The 21036-nt window shown below is 52.0% G+C and overlaps 1 protein-coding gene across 3 annotated transcripts in view; it reads right to left on the bottom strand.

The window, feature by feature from the left end:
• Positions 1–15663, bottom strand: part of NDUFA10 (NADH:ubiquinone oxidoreductase subunit A10) — a 38757-nt gene extending 23094 nt beyond the window's left edge. For all 3 annotated transcript variants that reach the window (XM_004001759.5, XM_027967036.3, XM_060398617.1), the window contains exons 1-8: positions 15559–15663; positions 9800–9968; positions 8890–9105; positions 8287–8373; positions 6761–6882; positions 4161–4240; positions 2284–2338; positions 24–109 (exon numbers count right to left, since the gene is read on the bottom strand). In XM_004001759.5, coding sequence (XP_004001808.2) covers positions 24–109; positions 2284–2338; positions 4161–4240; positions 6761–6882; positions 8287–8373; positions 8890–9105; positions 9800–9968; positions 15559–15633 — 890 coding nt within the window. In that variant the 5' untranslated portion in view covers positions 15634–15663. The remainder of the gene's footprint in view (positions 1–23; positions 110–2283; positions 2339–4160; positions 4241–6760; positions 6883–8286; positions 8374–8889; positions 9106–9799; positions 9969–15558) is intronic.
• Between the last annotated feature and the right edge of the window lie 5373 nt (positions 15664–21036).

Raw genomic sequence — 21036 nt, 5'->3', positions numbered from 1 at the left:
CGCCCCGCCCCGCCAGGACTCACAGCATCCTCAGGTTGTGCAACTTGCGGTCGTCCTGATCCAGCCATGGGCCTTTGTCGTACTTCAGGTACTGAATATCCTCGACTACCTGTGCGTAGGGATTTAACACAGGACTTAACAGAGAACACTCAGCGCACGACAAACCACAGACCCCCGGCAGGAAGGATCATGCCCTAAGGGTCAGAAAGAAAGGAGGTCTGATGGTCAGCCTTCAGTGACGTGAGCGGTTGAGGGGTGAGCCCCATGCGGGTGCTGGACCGGCTGACCCTCGGCGGTGTGGCAATTCCCCGCAGGCTGGGAGAGCGGGGCAGGCCAGGGGCGGGGCGCAGAGGCGAGCCAGCCCTACTCCAGACTCATTTCCTCCGGCAACTTGACTCCAGGAGGCAAAGCTCATCCACTAAAGGACAACAGGACAAGAGAATACACACAACTCCTAGAGTTCCAAGAACCTACATTCCTCACCTGCAGTCTGGACAGCCTATACCTCCCAGTGGGGCGGCCTTTTCAGACACATTTTCCCTCAAAACCCGCCAAACTCGAGGACTTCTTTAGGTTCCAAGAATGTGAGCACATTCGGTTATGAACTCCAGCGATAACACAGTCTCAGAGAACACGCTACTCTTCCCCTCAGACCCGTGCAATGTAAACCCTCTGCCAGAGGGACAGAAATAACCTGAACACAAAGAAAGGGGCATCACAGGCAGAGCAGCCTGAAGGGAACGAAGTGCAGCCTCGTTTCCAGGCAGAAAGAAGCAAGCCTACGAGAACCCCCAGAGCCGGGCCAGAGCCTGCCTGGACGGTGGGTCCCCCGCTGTGGAGAAGGGCCGGCTCTCTCCCGCGCCGGGGGCGGCGCTGAGGCTCTGCTGTCCCTAAAGCAGCGGCCGCTGCAAAGCTGCGTGCTGCCGTCACCTACTCCTCAACTCCAGACCCCAAACCTGTATTTTCTTTTAGAATTTTTAAGCTTTTTAAAATAAGTAACTGGCTTCCCTGGTACCTCAGCTGATAAAGAATCTGCCTGCAATGCAGGAGACCCCACTTCAATTCCTGGGTCGGGAAGATCCCCTGGCGAAGGGAAAGGCTTCCCACTCTAGCATTCTGGCCTGGAGAATTTGTATAGTCCATGGGGTCATAAAGAGTCAGACATGACTGAGTGATTTCACTTTCACTTTTCAAGTGATACTTAATATAAAACATGGGATTTTTTTTTAACCAAATGATGGTTATTTGCCTCAATACCACTTAAGAGATAACCCAGTTTCTTCTATTTCTATCATCGTTTAAAGCACTGACTTTTCCAACCGTGAGCACACGCACGCACCTGTTTCTGGACTCTGCTCTGTTAAACTACTTATTATTTCTTTTATTAATACCATAGTCCCTTCATTACCGTAAACCTGTAATGTTTTTACACTTGGGAAGGAAAATGTTATTCTTTTTCAAAAACTGTTTTTAAGCTGGAGGATAACAATGCCGTGCTGGTTTCTGAAGCGCAACACTGAGACTCATCTGTAACTGTGTGCACCATCCCAAGCCTCTCCCTCCTCCCTCCCCGCTCCCGCATCCCACCCTCCAGGTCGCCGCAGAGACAGGCTGGGCTCCCTGTGTCATACGCCACCTTCCCACCCGCTGCCTATCCAAATGTACTGATTACTCAAGCTCTCCTGAAAATGGCAGAGGGCGACCTGCACCCACTACTTTGGGGAAAGCTAGTATCTTTATGTGCCCAACCCCAAACAACACGACCCAGAGTCGGAACCCAAGCATGACCCGGAGGCAGGCCTCCTCGTGCGTGGACGGCGGCTCCTCCACTTCCTTGATGCCGCGAGGCTTCGCCGTGTTTCCTACTGAGGACTGCACGCTGTGCGGCAGTGTGGGGTTTCCCACTGAGAATCCACGGAAGAGCGGACCCTCGCAGTTCAAACCCCTGTCATTCAAGGGTCGATAGTCTCAATAGGTCTTACCTGTTAACTAATCCAACGCTCGATTTTACCACGTGTTTAATGAGAATGCTGATGCAAATTACCCCAAATTCCTTGCATCTCCACCCTCCCATAATTTTAAGATCCTACAAAGTGAATAACTTAAAGGAAAATCAAAACGTCACGCTCAGAGAAATGTGATGGGGGCGAGGCACTCGCATCAGGTCACGAAACACAGATGCTTCTAACATCAGGAGGAGCCGAACTCACCACTTGATTGGCAAAACCCCTATACGGGAGTTAAATTTAAGAAACATTATAAAATTTTCAGCCGTTTTCTTACCTTTTCTGCATCTTCAGCTTCCCATGCACTGTACTGTAAAACCTCACATTTCTCACTGTAAGAGAAAACAAGATGACATTTCGTGGAAGTCTTCCAAGCCGATGCTACTGCACAAGTGAACACCTGACGTCAGGCGCCCCCTCTAAACAGGAACGCCTGCATCCTCTGAACTGGCTCGCAGGGCATGGCCGGCTAAGGAGGGCAAACTCGAGGCAGGGCTGTGCCCAAGGCTGGATGGTAGTAGAGGCAGGTCTGTTTTCTGACCCTTGCCTGACTGGACCACCCCCACCGCACAGGCAGGAGGCTGGTGTTTACAGGGCAGGGACACGGGTCAGCTCCGCAGCCACGCAAACCTCCACCAGCGGCAGCACGCATCGCAGGAAGGCGCAGGGAGCCCAGGGCCGCACTGGGCCACACGGACAGCAGCTGAGGGGGGTTCGGGAGGGTGGGGCAGAGGGGGTGGCAGGAGGGACACGTTACTTGAGCTGCTATAATTCTGGAGAGCCCCGCGTCTGACCATCTGCCCTGCTGGGTGAGGATGTGAACTTTCTTGGCTCCACAGGGGATTCACCAGCCACCAGAGAGCAAGTGCGGGGCTGGGTCCACCTCTGAGGAGGCGGCCGTCTGACCTCCAACAGGACGCAAAGCAGCCCCTCGGGAGCCCAGGCCCGTGTAGGGGCATGAACTGACTCCCCACTCGGCTCGCGTACAGAGCACGCAGGAGCACCGGACGAAGCAATGGACGCTCAGAACCCCTGCTGGACACTTCACCAGCAGGAGGCCTGGGGTGAGTTCTTGAAAATTAAATGCCAGGTGCAAGAAAACCCTTATTTCATCTGTAAGCCGAGTCTAAGACTTCCTTTCCTGACGGCCCAGCTCAGTGGCCTATCTGGGACTGGCTGGGAAGCCTTTGCTCAGCAGCGACTTTGCAGCCGGGAGGTCTCCACAAGAAATCTTTGGAACTGAGAGTCTAGGGCTGGCCACCTCTCCCGGACACCTCTCCATGCCCGCCCCGGCAAGACTCATGACACTTCCTTTGTGCGCTTCTGGCCTTGAAATGGAGCAGCGCTGTTTCCACTGCCCGTGAGGGAAAAGCTGATCGCAAGCAAGCACTGGCTTGCAGCTGAGAAACGACACTCCAATTCAAAACTTTTCTTCCAAAACTGCAAGACAATACTCTGTTCACAATTTCAGTTACTTTGGAATTTTAAATAACAAGAGCAAAACATTTTTAGGTATCAAAAAGGCTTACGTTTTCTGAAAGTCTGAGAAATTCTACTAGAAACCTTAACAGCATTACTGAAACATCCTAATTGTAGCTGGACGTGAGGTACGGCAGGAAATGCCTGCCGTGTGCCCGACACACAAGGGCCACAGGACAACCAGCCAGAGAGAGCGGATGCTCGGTGCTGTCAGAGGGAGGGGAGAAGCAAAGCTGGAAAGTGGCATTTCCACTGAACCCAAAGCAACAGCTTTCAAAAGGACCGACAGGCGCTGCTAAGCCTTCACAATCCTGTGTGTGGACTCACCGAGTCCCTCCAGACAACCTTTCTAGGTAAAAGGTCCATTCAGTTGCCACCAAGAGTGAAAACATGAGTTCCCTCACGTTAAAACCTGTCACCGAACATAGCTTCAACTCACTTCTATCAGAATAGTCTAACGATATGACAAAATAAATATGGGCTAAATTAATAAAACAAACCAACTCCCAGCCGACCAAATCAAACTGAAATGTCTGTTGTCGTTCTTGCTTATAAACGTCAGACTAAGTCTCCCAGACGAGATCTGGTGAAATGAACGAGAAGCGCTCCCCGGGCCGGGGGGCCATGTGTGCAGAGCTCCCATCTGGCACATAAACCCCCGGCGCCCCCGCTCACCTCATCTCGGGCAGGAAGGTCCCCTTATAGACATTCTCGATGTCCTGAAGGTAGGCGGAGGTGATCTTCATCTCGTGTGGCTAGACAAAAGCAGAAAGCGAACGTGGGAAACATCCGGACTCCTTTCTCGTCCCCGCGCTTATGTACGTGCGAGGCAATGAGCCAGCACAGTGCTCCCAGGACAGTCGCGGGGGCGCTGCGGGGACTGGGGGAGCCAGGGAGGAGCTGCAGTGCCAGTCCTCGCAGCCCCCTCCCGCCGCAGAGCACGGGAGTCTGCCCAGGGAGACTGGGGTGCGGCCTTCCCTTCCCAGACTTAAGATACGGACTGCGAGCGGCCACAGCGCGTCCCGTTCCGTGTGCCCCGTGCGGGGAATGAGAGACGACAGGCCGCAGCAGGGGAGGGCCCACCTCTCCCCCATCCTCACACCCTCCTGTCACCAGCTGTCTCCCCACCCCTCCCACCTCCTCAGGCTCACTTCCCTTTCACATGAAGCTTGCCAGGTACAGAAATGTAAACTTCCAATCGTGAGTGGCAACTTCCCACACTGAAACCTCTTGGTTTAGCAGTGCTGAAGCCTAGATTATCTTCCACCCTGTTCAAGGTTCTTCCTGGCATCTGCATGCTTTATTTCCTTGTTTACTATTAGTATCTGCCATCAGAATACACATCTGAAAATGGCACAATGTTTCTTTGATAAAATGTCTCCTTTTCTCAGACACAGTGGTAGTTTTAGCTGGTGACAGTATTCACAGAGTACTGGAAAACCAAGAATGTTAACAGATCTACTGTGTTCCTCGAAACTGTCTCTTAAATATTGCTATACAGATAACAAGAGTTATCCAAAGAACTGTAAATATTAATATATAACTTCCTATTTCTCAATAAATGTCACTTTAATAAGCAAAAGTGTTCTCTAGAGTGATAATTGGAGAAGGCAATGGCGCCCCACTCCAGTGCTCTTGCCTGGAAAACCCCATGGATGGAGGAGCCTGGTGGGCTGCAGTCCATCGGGCACGACTGAACGACTTCACTTTCACTTTTCACTTTCAGGCACTGGAGAAGGAAATGGCACCCACTCCAGCGTTCTTGCCTGGAGGATCCCAGGGACGGGGGAGCCTGGGGGGCTGCCATCTCTGGGGTCGTGCAGAGTCGGACACGACTGAGCAACTCAGCAGCAGTGGTAGAGTGATACTAAATACTCTGACTGTAGTTCCTTCTTTGGCCACCAGATGGAAGGTCCTCCAAAGCATAAACCACACGGCACACTCAGGAGTAAACGCTCCAAGGTGCAGCCAGGTATCCTGAGCATGCGCAAACTGATCGGGGGAGGAGGAAAGTGACCACAGGCTCTTTCAGCCGCATCGAGGGTGCCTGAGCATCTCACGGGAGCCGCAGCGCCCAGAGCGGACCCAGGGACAACAGACACACAGGCAAGTCCATGCTGTCATCACAGTTTCAACAAGACAGCGTTTCCTCCCATGAAAAAACACCCTTAGCAGGACTGATCTTTCCAACAAGGACTAGCTGTAAGGGCAACAATGGGCCTGGCCACCGTGCACCCCGCCAGCAGGACCAATTTCAAATCACAGGGCTTCCAAGACCGACTGTCTCAGCACCACGAGGGTGGTGAATGGACGTGTGTGCCGATCCCTCTCTGGGGTCACAGAGTCACTGAGCAGGAGAAAGCGAACAAGGGGCCCAAGCCCGTTAGATGTGAGAGGTAAACTCAAAGGGCGTCAGAGACGATTCTCAACCTGCAGGAAGCGACAGAGCATGGCCATCAAGAGCAGAAAGGGCGGCCTTGCCAGGGAGCAGGGGGCAGCACAGGGGCTGAGGGCAGGTGTACCAGGCCCAGGGGGCCCCGGGGAGCAGGGGGCAAGCAGGGCCGCCCGCAGCCCTCCATGCCGGCACCTGGGGGATGGCGCGTGCACACCCAGGTCCTGGGGAGCAGAGGGCGAGCAGGGCCACCCGCAGCCCTCCATGCCGGCACCTGGGGGACAGTACTTGAGCACCCAGGTCCTGGGGAGCAGGGGGCAAGCAGGGCCGCCCACAGCCCTCCATGCCGGCACCTGGGGGATGGCACATGCACACCCAGGTCCTGGGGAGCAGAGGGCGAGCAGGGCCACCCGCAGCCCTCCATGCCGGCACCTGGGGGACAGTACTTGAGCACCCAGGTCCTGGGGAGCAGGGGGCAAGCAGGGCCGCCCACAGCCCTCCATGCCGGCATCTGGGGGACGGCGCGTGCACACCCAGGTCCTGGGGGAGCAGGGGGCAAGCAGGGCCACCCGCAGCCCTCCATGCCGGCACCTGGGGGATGGCACATGCACACCCAGGTCCTGGGGGAGCAGGGGGCAAGCAGGGCCACCCGCAGCCCTCCATGCCGGCACCTGGGGGACAGTACTTGAGCACCCAGGTCCTGGGGGAGCAGGGGGCAAGCAGGGCCGCCCACAGCCCTCCATGCCGGCACCCGGGGGATGGCGCGTGCACACCCAGGTCCCCGTGGGGCCACCAGTGAGTCAGTCTCCCACCACGTGTAAGCACCACCACCGTGAATGTGGCCACACAGAGAGGCGGGTCTAGGACAGGAAGGCTGAGTTACGTTTCCCTTCTTCTGGATCCGGCTCTGCACCTCGGAGACCGGCACGTCCACGTAGATGACCACGTGTGGGGGCAGGTACTCACAGATGGTGACCTTCTTCACCTGGTTGTAGTGGTCCACACCTGGTGGGGGAGAAACGCCACCTGTCAGTCAGCGGCCCAGACAGCTTTCAGACACACGCCCCCCTCAGATCAAGGGACAAAGGGACCGGCAGCTCCCAGAGCCGCGCGTCAACCTGCAGCCACACGACAGTCATGACCGTGACCGCCGGCTGCACGCACATCGCGCTGGCACTCGGCGCCCACAGTCGCCACACACAGCAGGGCTTCCCCTACCGCCACAGACCACAAGCATCAGGCCACAGAGACGAGCTGACTACCCCGCAGTCAGGGCTTTCCCGGTGGCTCAGTGGTAAGGAAACCGCCGGCCAATGGAGGACATGCAGGTTTGATCCCTCGGTCGGGAAGATCCCCGGAGAAAGAATGGCAACCCACTCCAGGATTCTCGCCTGGAGAATCCAGTGGACAGAGGAGCCTGGCGGCTACAGTCCATGAGGTCCCAAAGCGTCAGACGTGACTGAGCGACTAGACAGCAAGAATCCCGAGTCAGACCCTGGGATCTAAACCCAGCCTGGTAACACCTTCACTTCACCTTAAGAGTTCTCTACAGGCCAGATCTGCACAGGCCCTGGCTGCATACAAGGTGCAATGGGTAGCCCCACCGGCCTGGTGGGTCCACTCTATTCTCCCGCAGGCTCGCCACGTGCACGTCCTGGGTGCCTCAGGCCCAGCTGGCCCCGCAGGTGCTCCACTGCCCACTGCGGGCCTTCCTCTTATGGTGCCCCTCCAACCCCAACTTCCTGCCGAGGGCCTCCTTCTTGACCTCCCTTCCCTGAACACATCCTTCAGACAAACGATCTCAAACAGAACCACACATCTCCCTCGCCTAACCCCCGAGGGGCTCCCCTGTGCTCACCCACCCTTCGTGCGCACCCACCCCCGGCCCCTCTCTGAGCCTCGCCCGTGCCCGCAGCACAGGCCGCTCCCTCGAGGGCAGCACCGTGGCTCAACCAGGGCTCCCTGCTCAGGGGCACTGCCCCCGACACCCCATCTCCACGCGGTCAGCCGCTCCCCAGGCTCCCTCCCTCCTCGTGGCCAGGTTAACTGCAACCAGGAGCCTTTTTCCTTGTCTCCTGGCCACTTGTCAGACCTCCCACACCCCCCACCTGGTGCTGCCGTCACTGAAAGCACTTGAACAGCACGTGGGAGCAAAGGCGGCCTTCACAGGGCCAGGAGTGAGCCGTGCGGGCTGCAGGCAGGAGGCTCCGGGACAGGACGCTCTCACGGGGAGAGATGACTTCAGGAGGGACAGGGGCAGGCAGGGACTGGCTTTTCCTGAGGAACGGCATCATTCGTCTATGTATTAACAACAGACGCTCACAGAACGTGTACCAGCTGCAGGGTGGGCCTAGCAGGACCTTTACAAAGCCACCCCATGCCCACAAGGCCAGCCTGCCGCCAACTCACACTGCTTCCGGATGAAGCCTTGTCGGTACATCGCCTCCAGGAAGACAAAGTCACTGTAGATGGAGCGCTCCAACACCACACCCTGTCCTGGTTAAAGACAGGGAGAGAAGTCAGGATCAGAGAATAACTGCAGCTGGGAAAACCAGTCAGTCCACTTTAGAAATGGAAAAAATTATCTACAAGTCCATTTCCATACCAAATATCTTCAAAAGAACACAGATCACACAGGCACTTCTAAGCGGAAAATCATTTTCTAAAACTCGAATATGTATCCACTTCAGAAATACAACGTTTTGTTTCGCTCTTTCCCAGATCCAACAGAAACATCAGTTAACAGAGAAAAGACACTGGTTTTTGAACTGCAGACTCCCCACCCCGACCCCCGTCCTGCCCCCATCCCAACCGCTCAGTGAGATCCCGGGGTCAGCCCCCCACCACACCATTGTGGATCTCAAGTATGATCTAACAGGAAAGCCAGAACTTGCCTCGTCAAATACCCCTTCAAAGCAGCTCTACAGCGAGGCAATCTAGGACGACCGAATTCCGGAAGGGGCCCGAGTGCAGCCTACGCCCGGCAGCGCCCGTCCACGCAGGGACACGCACCTGTGCTCAGCAGGTGCTCCAGGGCGTCCGCGTACTGCAGCAGGCGGCTGGCGTACAGCCAGGCCTGCAGGCGGTAGCTGTTGCCATCGTTGCTTTTCGGGTCGTCGTAAAACTTCTCCAAACTGCAGTTGCCACTGAACCGCACAGGCAGGGGCTTCCCGTCCCCCGTGGTGCTGTCCGCATAGTGGATCCCCGCCTCGGGAAAGTGCTTCAGGCCTGAGGACACAGGCCCCCAGATAAAACGTGATGCGGAAACGTCACACCCCACAGGGAGCAGTGAGGACCCAGCTGAGCATCGTCCCTGCGGCCGGTTGGCTGAGACCGGGGAAAGGTACCCTGATGCCTGCGTTCCTGGTGCGCAGAAGGGAGTGCGTGAGACCCTGGAGACGACGTGTGCAGGGGCGGCATGAAGCCCAGGGCTGACGACAGCAGGTCCCCCGCAGCCTTGTGTGAGCTCCTCCCGAGAGGGAGAGCCGCCCCTATGTGTGGGTGTCTGCTGCATGCACGCAGGCGGCACTGGCCGGTCAAATACTAGAGAAGGGGCTTGGACAACACCGGCCCAGAGTCAGAACCGGGGCGACACCTGGCTCTGCACCAGGGAACCGCGTGCCACCACTTCCTACTGAGGGCACATGTCCCTGCTCCAGGGGCTGTTACAAGTGAGACTGCTCAGGTGAGCGTGCTCAGCTTACATCGTCAACATAAAATCCCAGTCCAAACTCACAGCCAGCTTGGACTTAAAAATTTCCCTTATCTGGAAGATTAAAAACAGCTTTTTCAATAAGTGTTCAAAAATGTAAAATACCTACCTTAGGCCCAATTCTACCTACTCAATATGAAAATAGAGTCACACCAGACAAGGAACTGTTTATCTGAGAAGACTGTTATTCTGCATAACATAGGTTCATACCTAGTTTCTCTGCCACTTCTTTGGCAAGCTTGCTTTTTCCAGAACATATGTTGCCATCTACAGTTATCAGTTTGCTGTTTTCTGTCATCTTTTTGGTGGTTTTTTCACCGAGTATGTACGCCAACGGGCCATACTGCAGCTTGCGCTGGACACTGGTATGAATTCCTCCCTGAAAAACACACCAAACATCACCACCATGGGAGAGTCATGGTTATTGCAGGCATTAGCAACTATTAGATACGAATGCCAAGAAGACCCTTGGTGACAGAAAACCAACATCAACACCTTTACAACCTATTTGTTTAATTACCATCTCCTAGCCCCACTCCCAACATAAGCTCATAAAGGCAGAATACTGTTTTGACCACTGCTAAATCCTCAGGGCCTGGAACAGGACACATCTACCTTGTTCAATAAAAACTGTATGTGTGTGTGTGCACGTGGTGCATGTGTGGTGTGGTGTGGTGTGGTGTGTGTGTGGTGTGTGTGTGGTGTGTGTGTGTGTGTAGTGTGTAGTGTGTGTGTGGGGGGTGTGTGGGTGTGTGTGTGGGGGTGTGTGTGTGGTGTATGTGTGTATGGTGTGTGTGGGGGGTGTGTGGTGTGTGTAGTGTGTGTGGTGTGCATAGTGTGCGTGGTGTGTGTGTGTGTGCATATGAATGAAAGAAAGGCAGGAGGGAGGGGAGGCGGGAGGAAGCAAACAGGGAACATTTCTCTGGTTCAGGCCTCTGTCTCTGGAACAGGTTATCTCATGTTTTTAAACAGCTTCCGATGTCCTCAAAGTACTTGAAAGCTAACAGACCTAAAACTGAAATTCAGCATCCACACTTGGCCCGCACCTGCTCCCCTCACAAGCTCCCCTCCACCACCCACCAAGCAGAACAAAGGCAAGCGTCACCTGTGACCCCCTCCTCCTTCCTCCGGCTCCATCACCACGCACACAACCCCACTGACCCCAAGCCTTAAGCCTCTCTGGCCAGCGGCCCCTCCCTCCCCTCGCCACACTGACCGCGGCCATCTCACATCCCTGTCTGCAACGCAAAAGCCTGCTTCTCCTGTCTCCAGCAGATCTAGTCTCCACACTGAAACTCAAACACCACGCCTTGCCACTGGCCCCTCTCCCAACCAAAAAACCCCACAGGTCAGCACAGGGAGGAGCTGGGATGCCCTGTGCAGTACTGGGCTAGAGCTAGAGACATCGGTGTGAACTCATGTCCAGTTCACTACAGACATACGGGGTCACACAGGGAAACACTCATGGACACAGGTATTCAGAGGTGCGTACAATGGACTCCCCTGCTCTGTCTGGCAAGAGGGCCTTGAGCAACACCACCCCAGGAGCAATTACGCCAAGCACCTAGATCTTGGTTTCTAATGCTGTTCTCCACTCAAAGGAGCAAGGGCTCCCCGGAGAAATGGCTGACTCTATGGCTACCCTCTTGCCAGGCCAAGCAGTAAGGAAGCGCTCACACACACACCAGGAGGGGCAGGCTGCAGGGACACAGGAGCTGCCTGAACGAGCGCCCAGTGGCCACAGCTGGAGCAGCCTGAGCAACAGAGCACAGCGGCGCTTACAGCGGCGCTTACAGCGGCGCCGAGCTTTCGCCCGAAAGACAAAACACACACGCACAGTCCACACTGATGTGAACATACAAGTGTGGGAGAGAGACAAGCCTCCCACACAGCAGGATTCCAGATAATTCACGTGGATGCTCTGCCCTGGGGACAGAGAATAATCCCCACTCCCTGGGTGTGGGCTGCACGCAGTGACTTCCCTCCAAAGAGAACTGGACGGAAAGCGGGGAGGAAAGAGCAACTTCACAGCAGAGACACTGCCGCTACCCCAGTCAGGTGACTAAGGTCGACGGCGACAAGTCACGTTCACAGTGTCTCTTGCACAGCACGTGAGGAGGACGGCACTTGACCTCTGTGTTCTTCCTCCCAGAACACACAACCCCAGTCTAGTCATGAGAAAATATCAGACGAATCCCACCAAGGGAGAAACTACCCGCCCAGTACTGCCCCAAACTGCCGCAGTCCTCAGACACAGGAGAACCTAAGAAACCTCTGCGACCACAGGAAGCCAATGGGCAGAACGACAGGTATCAAAAAGACAAACCACCCAAAGGTCCATCAACAGGAGGCCAGCTTAGTAAACGGCAGGGTAGTCCTCGCATTCCCAAAGTCTCAAATCCCAACAGCCGAGAACCCTAATTCACTCAGCATCAACTGGGCGCCAGTCAGTCAGCCATTTATTCATTCGACAACTACTTCCTGATTGCCGTACCATCCTGTCCTTTTCCTAGACAGGCTGTGAGGATACGGCAGTGACTCAAAAAGATCCCACAGGATAACAAAGCAAAAAAGAAATTATAGAGTGAGTGCCGCGGCGGGAGCACAGTGCACGGGATGGGATGTACGTCAGAATGGATGGCCACAGAGCCCCTGCAGACGGACGTCTGAAGAAAGACTGGACAGCAGTGAGGGAACTGGCCCCATGGACATCTGGGCAGAGGAACAGTGCACACCAATGCCCTGAGGCTGGAGCACTGCAAGGGTCAGCGAGGCCAGGGTAGCTGGTGCCAAGGGGACTGGATGGGGGAAGAGCAGCAGAGGAGACGAGTCAGGGGGTTAATCATATTGGTGCCTTGCGTCCTGGAGACCAATCACTCTTGCCCCTGGAGAAGGGAAAGGCTCCCCACTCCAGTGTTCGGGCCTGGAGCATTCCATGGACCGTATAGTCCATGGGGTCGCAAAGACTTTCACTCACTCACTCCTCCAGGCTGCCTCTGAGCCATGTGCAAGCTGCTCCTTATCCGTGTCCCCAGCCTGAAGACACCACAAGCTGTGGCACAGAGCAGGCGTGCGGCAACGCCATAGAAAGCTGTCAGCCGCTCTGCCTTCAAAATCTTTGCAAAGTGCGCTTCCACATTCACGATCGTCTTTCTGTAATTTCCTATCCTCAGTCTCGGTTTTCCGCTCTGTGGAACCACACGGAATAGCGATCTTTCACAACGCATTTCCAATGTCTCCAATTATTCCTCAATTATCGGGTTGATGAAAAAGTAAGTGCGGTTTTGGACAGTGAATTTTCAATAGTTACAACTTGGCTCAAACACGTCTTTGTTAAGCAAAATAGGAACTGCCACAGTCAATGTTTCTGCCAACAATGAATAAACCTGTTTATCCCTATAGGGTAAAAAATCCATGCTTTGGGATTCAGTGAACTCTTGGAAAGCGTTTTCTGCCTCTCGTTGGTTGTGGAAGTGTTTTCCCTGCAAAAAGTCATCAAGGTGCTTGAAGAAGCGGTAGCTGGTTGGCGAGAGGTCAGGCACATATGGTGGATGAGGCAAACCTTTGTAGTCCAAATCGTTCCACTTCTAAAGTGCTGGTTGTGCACCGTGCAGCCGGGTGTTGTGAAGAACTGAGCCCACACTGTTCCCCAGTGCCGGCTCAGGCGCTGCAGTCCACCGTGCATCTCATCAACTTGCTGAGCATACTTCTTAGATGTGATGGTTTCGCCAGGATTCAGAAATCCGTAGTGGATCAGACGGGCAGCAGCCCACCAAACAATGACCATGACATTTTTTGGGTGAAAGTGTGGCCTTGGGAAGAAGTGCTTTGGAGCTTCTTCTCAGTACAACCACTGAGCTGGTCACTACAGATTGTTCTATAAAATCCACTTTTTGTTGCATGTCACAATCCGATAGAAAAATGGTTCATTGTTATTGCACAGAATAAGAGAAGACGACTCTTCAAAATGACGATATTTTTTGATTTTCAGTCAGCTCATAATGCACCCACTTTCTGAGCTTTCTCCCCTTTCCAATTTGCTTCAAAGGTCGAACAACCACAGAACGGCCGGTGCTGAGTTCTTCAGCAACTTCTCGTGTAAGTGTGAGAGGATCAGCTTTGATGATCCTCTCAATTGGTCACTGTCAATTGCAGCCATGAAATTAAAAGACGCTTACTCCTTGGAAGGAAAGTTATGACCAACTTAGATAGCATATTGAAAAGCAGAGATATACTTTGCCAACAAAGGTCTGTCTAGTCAAGGCTATGGTTTTACCAGTGGTCATGTATGGATGTGAGAGTTGGACTATGAAGAAAGCTGAGCGCCAAAGAATTGATGCTTTAGAACTGTGGTGTTGGAGAAGATTCTTGAGAGTCCCTTGGACTGCAAGGACATCCAACCAGTCCATCCGAAAGGAGATCAGTCCTGGGTGCTCACTGGAAGGACTGATGTTGAAACTGAAACTCCAGTACTTTGGCCACCTCATGTGAAGAGTTGACTCATTGGAAAAGACTCTGACGCTGGGAGGGACTGGGGGCAGGAGGAGAAGGGGACGACAGAGGATGAGATGACTGGACGGCATCACCGGCTCGATGACCGTGAGTTTGGGTAAATTCCGGGAGCTGGTGATGGACAGGGAGGCCTGGCGTGCTGTGATTCATGGGGTCGCAAAGAGTCGGACACGACCTAGCGACTGGACTGAACTTCGATGGCTAGCCACTGAGCTGTCTTCAAGGCCCTTGTCTCCTTTGCAACGTCTTGAACCATTACTGCACTGTATGTTCATTAGCAGCTCCTGGGCCAAATGCGTTGATGTTGCGAGTTGTCTCCCCTGCTTTATGACCCATTTTGAACTCAGATGAAAAAAAAAAAATCACTCAAATTTGCTTTTTGTCTAACATCATTTCCCTGTTCTAAAATAAATGTAAAATACACAAGAAGTAATATTAGCAACAAAAAAAAGTGAGAAATGGTGCATTAAAATGATGTATAACATAACCACATTTAAGAATATATTTCAACAATGTGAAATGCAATGACTTTTGCACCAACCTAATAATAAGCTGCATACCCTTTGCATCCTATTCATTTTTCTCTGGACCTACTGAAGTCCATCTATATTCCCTGCAGGGAGTGATGCTCAGGACTGGACACAGTCACAGGTGGGTCCACCTAGTGAGCACCCCGCAGCAGAGTAGTACCCCCTCTATCCTGGGGCTCTCACTTCCACTAATGCAGGGAAATATATTGGGTGTTAAACACAATTCTCTCTCTTTCTTCTCTTTTGCAGCCTGAATTATCTCCTAAAGACATTTATATGACTTTTTAATAAGACCACTAGATTGTTCAGTTCAATAACCTTTGCTCATCAAAATCCTGAGCACAGAGGTCAAGTCTCTTTACAATTTGCTACCAGCGTTCCTCCAGTCACTAGAAGCCACAGAAGCTAAGATACAGTCACTGTCATAAATGGTTTTTCTGACACAACTCATTTTGCTTGTCTTGCTGGCTCTGCGAACAGTGTAATTCCAGAAGGTCTCCTAATGCTTCCAGATCTGACCTGAACGCCTTCTGCCATTCTGCTCTCCGCCACTCACGCCTTACCGGCTACTGACAGCGCCGCCTCAGGAGTTAATGAGTGAATGAGCGCGCGCAACCCGGGCCCAGGCTCAACACACCTGCTCACTCGCCCACCCCACAACCTCTGTAACCTGGCTTCCCCCAGGCAGGGCGGCCAGGCGGCCCATTCACCTCCGAGCCCCACGTTCTACTTGGAGCTGAGAGAAAATGGCCTGAAGAAGCTGGCGGCCCTTCCAAGCTGTGCCCTCGCAAAGCACGACCAGACACTTCAGAGGACAGAGGGATCCCCCGCCAGGAAGGACCCTTGGAGGCCCGGGGAGGTGAGGATGGGGCGGCGCCAGGAGGACAAGACAGGTCACCCCGCAGCTCCCGCCCGCCGCCGGCTCACCACGCGCGGGGCGACCGCCGCGAGGCCCCGCGAAGCCGAGGACGCGGGGACAAGTCTCAGGAACCTCAAGGCCATGGCTCCGCGGTCTGCACCGGCTCAAGGACCCGCAGGGACGCGGTCGCGACGGGGTCCTCTCCCGCTGCCGGCGCGCCGCCGTGACGTCACGGCCGGGGTGTCCGCGCCGCGCCTGACGGGAACGTTCGGGCGGCGAGCGCAGGCGCACAGGGCGCAGTCGCGGGGTGGTCCGCCAGGGGTCTCCGTTTGCGTCCGCCTCGTCCGGGCGTCTTAGGGCCTGCCCGCAGCCTGAGTTCTGAGGGGTGAGTTCTGTGGGATTGTCCTCCCGTCGCCCAGGTTCCCAGGGGAGGTTCGCCCGGATCCCCGAGAGGCTCGACCGCCGCCTGGGTTCTGAGGGACGGTCCTCTCGCCTCCTGGATCTTAAAGGGAGGCCCGCTCGCCGCGGGTTTTGAGGTGGCGCAGTGTGGGGAGCTGAAGCCGCCCGGGTCCGGTAGTTACTACCGCGCCTCATCCGCGTCCAGGGCGCGGCGCACCCCACCCTCCCGACTCCCCAGGGCTGCAGGGCGGACTTGAGAGTCATCTTGAAGTGTCTCCGCAGCTCACAAACCACCGGAGGGTAGGAGGGCGCCCAGTGGGTGAAATGAGGGCTGGTGTGAGAGCGGACGGCGGACAAGCGTGATCCTCAGAGAGGCTCTCGAAGAGAGATCGGGACCAGAATCAGCCTTCCCGGCCCACGGCGCTTGAGATTTCTTTCCTACTACACTTACCATTTGAAAAGGTCTCACAAACCTCACTCTCCTCCTCCTCCTCAGACGTATTGTTTTTAATACCCTAAGTGGTGTTTAACATTCATCCGGTTTTCAGCTTTTCAGAATGGTCATGGAGTTGTCACCACAAATGTCCTTTCAATGGATGTGTCTCCAGTAAGAGAAATGCTTGTCCAAAATTCAGATCCCCAGCCCCCAGTGCCGGAGGGTCTGATTTAGAAGATCTGGGATGGGCTCTAAAATCTGTTTAGCAAGCGTCCAGCTAGTTCTGATGTGAATGACCCACATTGAGAGAAACACGGCTGTATACATTGTCCGAGAGCAATGGCCGTGTCCAGATCCTGCACCACTGTGCCCTCAGCCCGAAGCAGACTCCTCACACAGCACAGGTGTGCCTCAAATTCAGTTAGATGACCAGGTGTGACCAGGTAGCCCCAAGCCACCTGGCCCAGTGGAGTCACCACTTGTTACCCAAGTGCCGGCTCCGCATTGTGATGTCTGGGAAGCCCCATGTCCTTGCCAGTATGTCTGAGAAGTTGGGGGTGTTGGGGGACGCCTCCCTGTCAGGTTCTCTGGCCTTGTGCCTCTAGCCAATTTGCATAGTCGCTCCAGCACTTGGTTGTCTTTCCTGCTTCACCCAAGCAAACACACATCCTTATCACTTCCTAAGACCAAGTTCTGTGTTTATTAACTTTGTACTGATGGCAGAGTGAAAAGAGAGCAAGATCTCAGTGGAAAGCAAAATAACCTTAAGTTAAATATCACTATGCTGAGGATATCACTGTCCTAAGTTTTCTCAAACAGTGTGTGTGTGTGTGCATAAGTTTGCGCACACGTGCATGCAAACACAGACACAATCGTGTCCAACTCTGTGAAACCATGCACTGTAGCCCACTAGGCTCCTCTGTCCAAGGGATTTTCCAGGCAAGCATACTAGAGCTGTTTGCCATTTCCACCTCCAGGAGATCTTCCTGACCCAGGCATCAAACCCTCATCTCCTGCATTAGCAGGCAGATTCTTTACCACTGGGGCCAGCTGGAAACAGCTCCCCCAAATGGAAGCACATGGTCAGTCTCCTTGGCCCCACACCCACCACTCTGTTTTGAGAACTGCCTTTTCTGTCAGGGGCCTTTCCAGGCCTGGTCTCTTCTCCCTGGTTCCTGCCTCCAGTTATAGATCGTGAGCAGGACAGGAGATGGTGTCCACAGGGGCAGTTCTCCTCACGGCTCTTAACCCTAACGTTTATGATGAATATTGTAGGAAGGCATGGTTTGTTATATATAATGTTTCCCCAACTACTTTTTTTAAAACTAAACCTTACTCAGTTACACAGAAATACTGTTGTATCTAGAGTAAGTTGAGCTGTTGGTGCACAGAAATAAATGATATGTTCGATGAACCTAATAGTAAGGTGTTTCACGTGAATATTTGTTCTGGGATCTGGACAGCCAGCCATGACCAGGTGCTGCCATTCCGTATCCAGAAACAGGGAGAGGAAGCAGTGCGCTCGGGGATGTCCCTTCCAAAGGAGCTCCATTTATGATTCTCTAGCCTATCTGTCCAGCTTCAGTTGGAGCAATTGTATAATCACTTAACTGCAACAGTGAAACCAAATGAGCAGAAGTTCAATATAAGAGAGAAAAGTGGGTTTTCTGGATCAGTATGAGGTACTTTGAAAACCACCATACATTAAGGCCCCTGCACTTGAACGAGTTCTATTCTGAGTCCTAAGACGTTTCTAGGTTCAACCAGGTAAGCCTAGATACCCAACTAACACAATTGACTAATACTGTATTGTAATAGCTTTATAATACTTTTCACAATATATAAACAAGCAAACAAAAAACATGTTTAACCTGACAGTACACACAGTACCTTGAAAAGTACAGTAGTACATACCAACAGCTGGCGTACAAGGACTGGCATGGATTGAACAGGCAAGAAGTTACTGACTGGAGGAGAGAGAGGAGGTGGGAGATGGTAGAACTGAAGGATCGTCAGCAACAAGAGATGGAGGGTGAGCTGCTGCTTCGCTCATGCATGACATGGATGACACAGGTTATGGTTCCTTCTGGATTCAGTTCTATCCACCTTGAGAAAAAAAATGATGCAGTGATGTCTGGATAGTACCTCTTTTTTTCTCTTCATAGAGGACATGATAACACTGGATTGCATTCTGCATGGCTGGTGCAACCTTTGTGTACAGTTCTACTTGTGTGATTGGACACACAAACAAATCGTTGAGAGTTTGCAACTTGAATGTTTGTATGTAGGGGACTTATTGTAACAAAAATATTATAGCTGCATTATCCTGAAATCACATAAGGTGCAACAATTTACTAATTACTTGATAAAAAAATCTACAAAAACCTATAGCAAACATCATACTTGATAGTGAAAGACTAATGATTTCCTTCTAATCTTTCTAAAATAAGAAACAGGCTACAATATCTGCAGGCTTCCTTGGCTGCTCAGCGTTAATCCACCTGCCAATGCAGGAGACACAGGATCGATCCTTGGGTCGGGAAGATTCCCTGGAGGAGGAAATGGAAACCTACTCCAGTATTCTTGCCTGAAAAATCACATGCACGACAGAGGAGCCTGGTGGGCTACAGTCCATGGAGTCCCAAAGAGTCGAACATGGCTGAATGATTAACACTTTCACTTTCAAGGCATAAAGATTGGAAAGGAAGAAATAAGACTATCTGTATATGTAGGTAACATGATTGTTTGTGTAGAAAACTCAAAGCAACCTACAAAAAACTCCTAGAAATCATAAGTGAATTCAGCAAGATTTCAGGTTACAAAATCAAGATGAAAATCAAGTGCATTTCTATATACTAACAAAAAAACAAGTGGAAATAAAAAGAATGCAATGCCATTGATGATTGCTCTAAAAATATAATACTTAGGTATAAATCTAGCAAAGACATACAAATCTAGCAAAACGTACAAGATATGTATGCTGAAAGCTACACAACATGAGAAGACTCAACAGAGAAACAAAGAGAATTCTCCCCCAACTGATCTGTAAGTTTAACGCAAGGGCTGTCAAAATCTCAACAAGATTTTTATTGATGTACATGAGCTTGTAATAAAATTCACTTGCCCAGGCCCTAGAAGAGCAGCAGCCATTTGGAAAAGGAAGAGTGAAGTGGGAGGGATCATTCCTCCACTGTTGAGGATTTACTCTGCGTCTACATTAATCGAGACCACGTGGTCCTGACGGACTGACACAGAGATCAGAAATAAATCCGCAGTATAGTCGACTGATGCTTCCCAGAGGTGTAGTGCAGCTCAGCAGAGGAATGACAGCCTTTTGAGCAAATGGTATTACAGCAACTGGACGTCCATGGACAACAAACCTGAGTATGCCCATCACACGTTATACAAAACCTGACTCACAGTGGACCATGGCCCTTCTTTGTGAGGGCAAGGCTATGAAGCCCTTAGAAAAAAGTCATAGGATAAAACCTTTGGGACTTAGGATTAGGGAAAGAATTCTTGGGCTTGACATCAAGAGCATAATACACATGAATAGACAAACAGACCATGGGGTAAAATGAGTCCAAAAAGAGATGACTGGCTTATGGAAAGGGTGATTTTGCAGAGGGCAAAGCATTGTCTTTTCAACAAAGAGTGGGTTCTGGTCAATTTCATATGCATATAGAAAAGAATTAGTGTTGACCCAGATCTCATACCATAAATCAAAATCATGTGATGGACTGTAAATCGGGACGTGAAAGGTAAAGTCACAAAGCTTCTGGAGTTACACAGGAGAATATCTTCATGATATTGGAATAGGCAAACACTTCTCAAATGTAAAATAATGAACTAACTATGAAGGGGGGAAATGGAGAAATTGTGCATTAATAAAGAACCTCTCTTCATAAAATTCAACATTAAGAGAATGAAAGGCAAGTCCAGACATTAGGATATTTCTGCGATAACTGTATCCAACAGAGGGCATGGATACAGAATATATAAGAAGTCCTGCATGTTAAAAACAAAAAGTGATTCGGTACAAAAGTAGGCAAAAAACGTGATTGCAGGGATCCTTCAGAACGGGCACATAGACAAGGACATTAAAAAGCTAAACTTACAAAGGTGCCCAGCCTTGGTCATGGGAAATCTGAGTTCAGGCTGCTGTGAGCACTTGTACAAACCCAGAAGGAAGGCAAGGAGAGAAATATTAGAATGCAAATGCTGGCAAGGCATGGAGCTCCTGGAATTCTCAGGTTCCCACTGGGGTAACAGTCTTGCTGTTTCTACTAAGCCTGATCAGATATCAATCCTCTGTTACAGCCACTGTAGGTATGGATTCCATGTCCATAGCCTAGCACACAGTTCATAAAACTGTACGCACATTTAGATAAAGAGACAAACCTGGTATTTACAGCAGCACTATTCATAATTCTGAATAATAATGCTGAAATACATTGTGATGTATCTATACAGTGGGATTTACATATTATATGCATGGGTTATTGCTACATTAAAAAAAATCACAGGTTCCCTCAACCATGATAACGACTGAAAGAAACAATATAAATCATCCTTCATGGTTTCATTTGTAAAAGTCTCAGAAACATCAAAAATAGCATCTGGTGTTAGAAGTCAGGATGGGGGAAATCTTGGGGCCAGGGGCATGAGTGGAGCTTCTGACTCTTGGTTTGGGTGCAGTCCTTCTGTGAAA

This window comes from Ovis aries, chromosome 1 (assembly GCF_016772045.2).
Source record: "Ovis aries strain OAR_USU_Benz2616 breed Rambouillet chromosome 1, ARS-UI_Ramb_v3.0, whole genome shotgun sequence".
NCBI lineage: Eukaryota > Metazoa > Chordata > Mammalia > Artiodactyla > Bovidae > Ovis > Ovis aries.
Note: the sequence above shows the minus strand (reverse complement) of the source record. Positions and strands in the feature narration are given on the sequence as shown.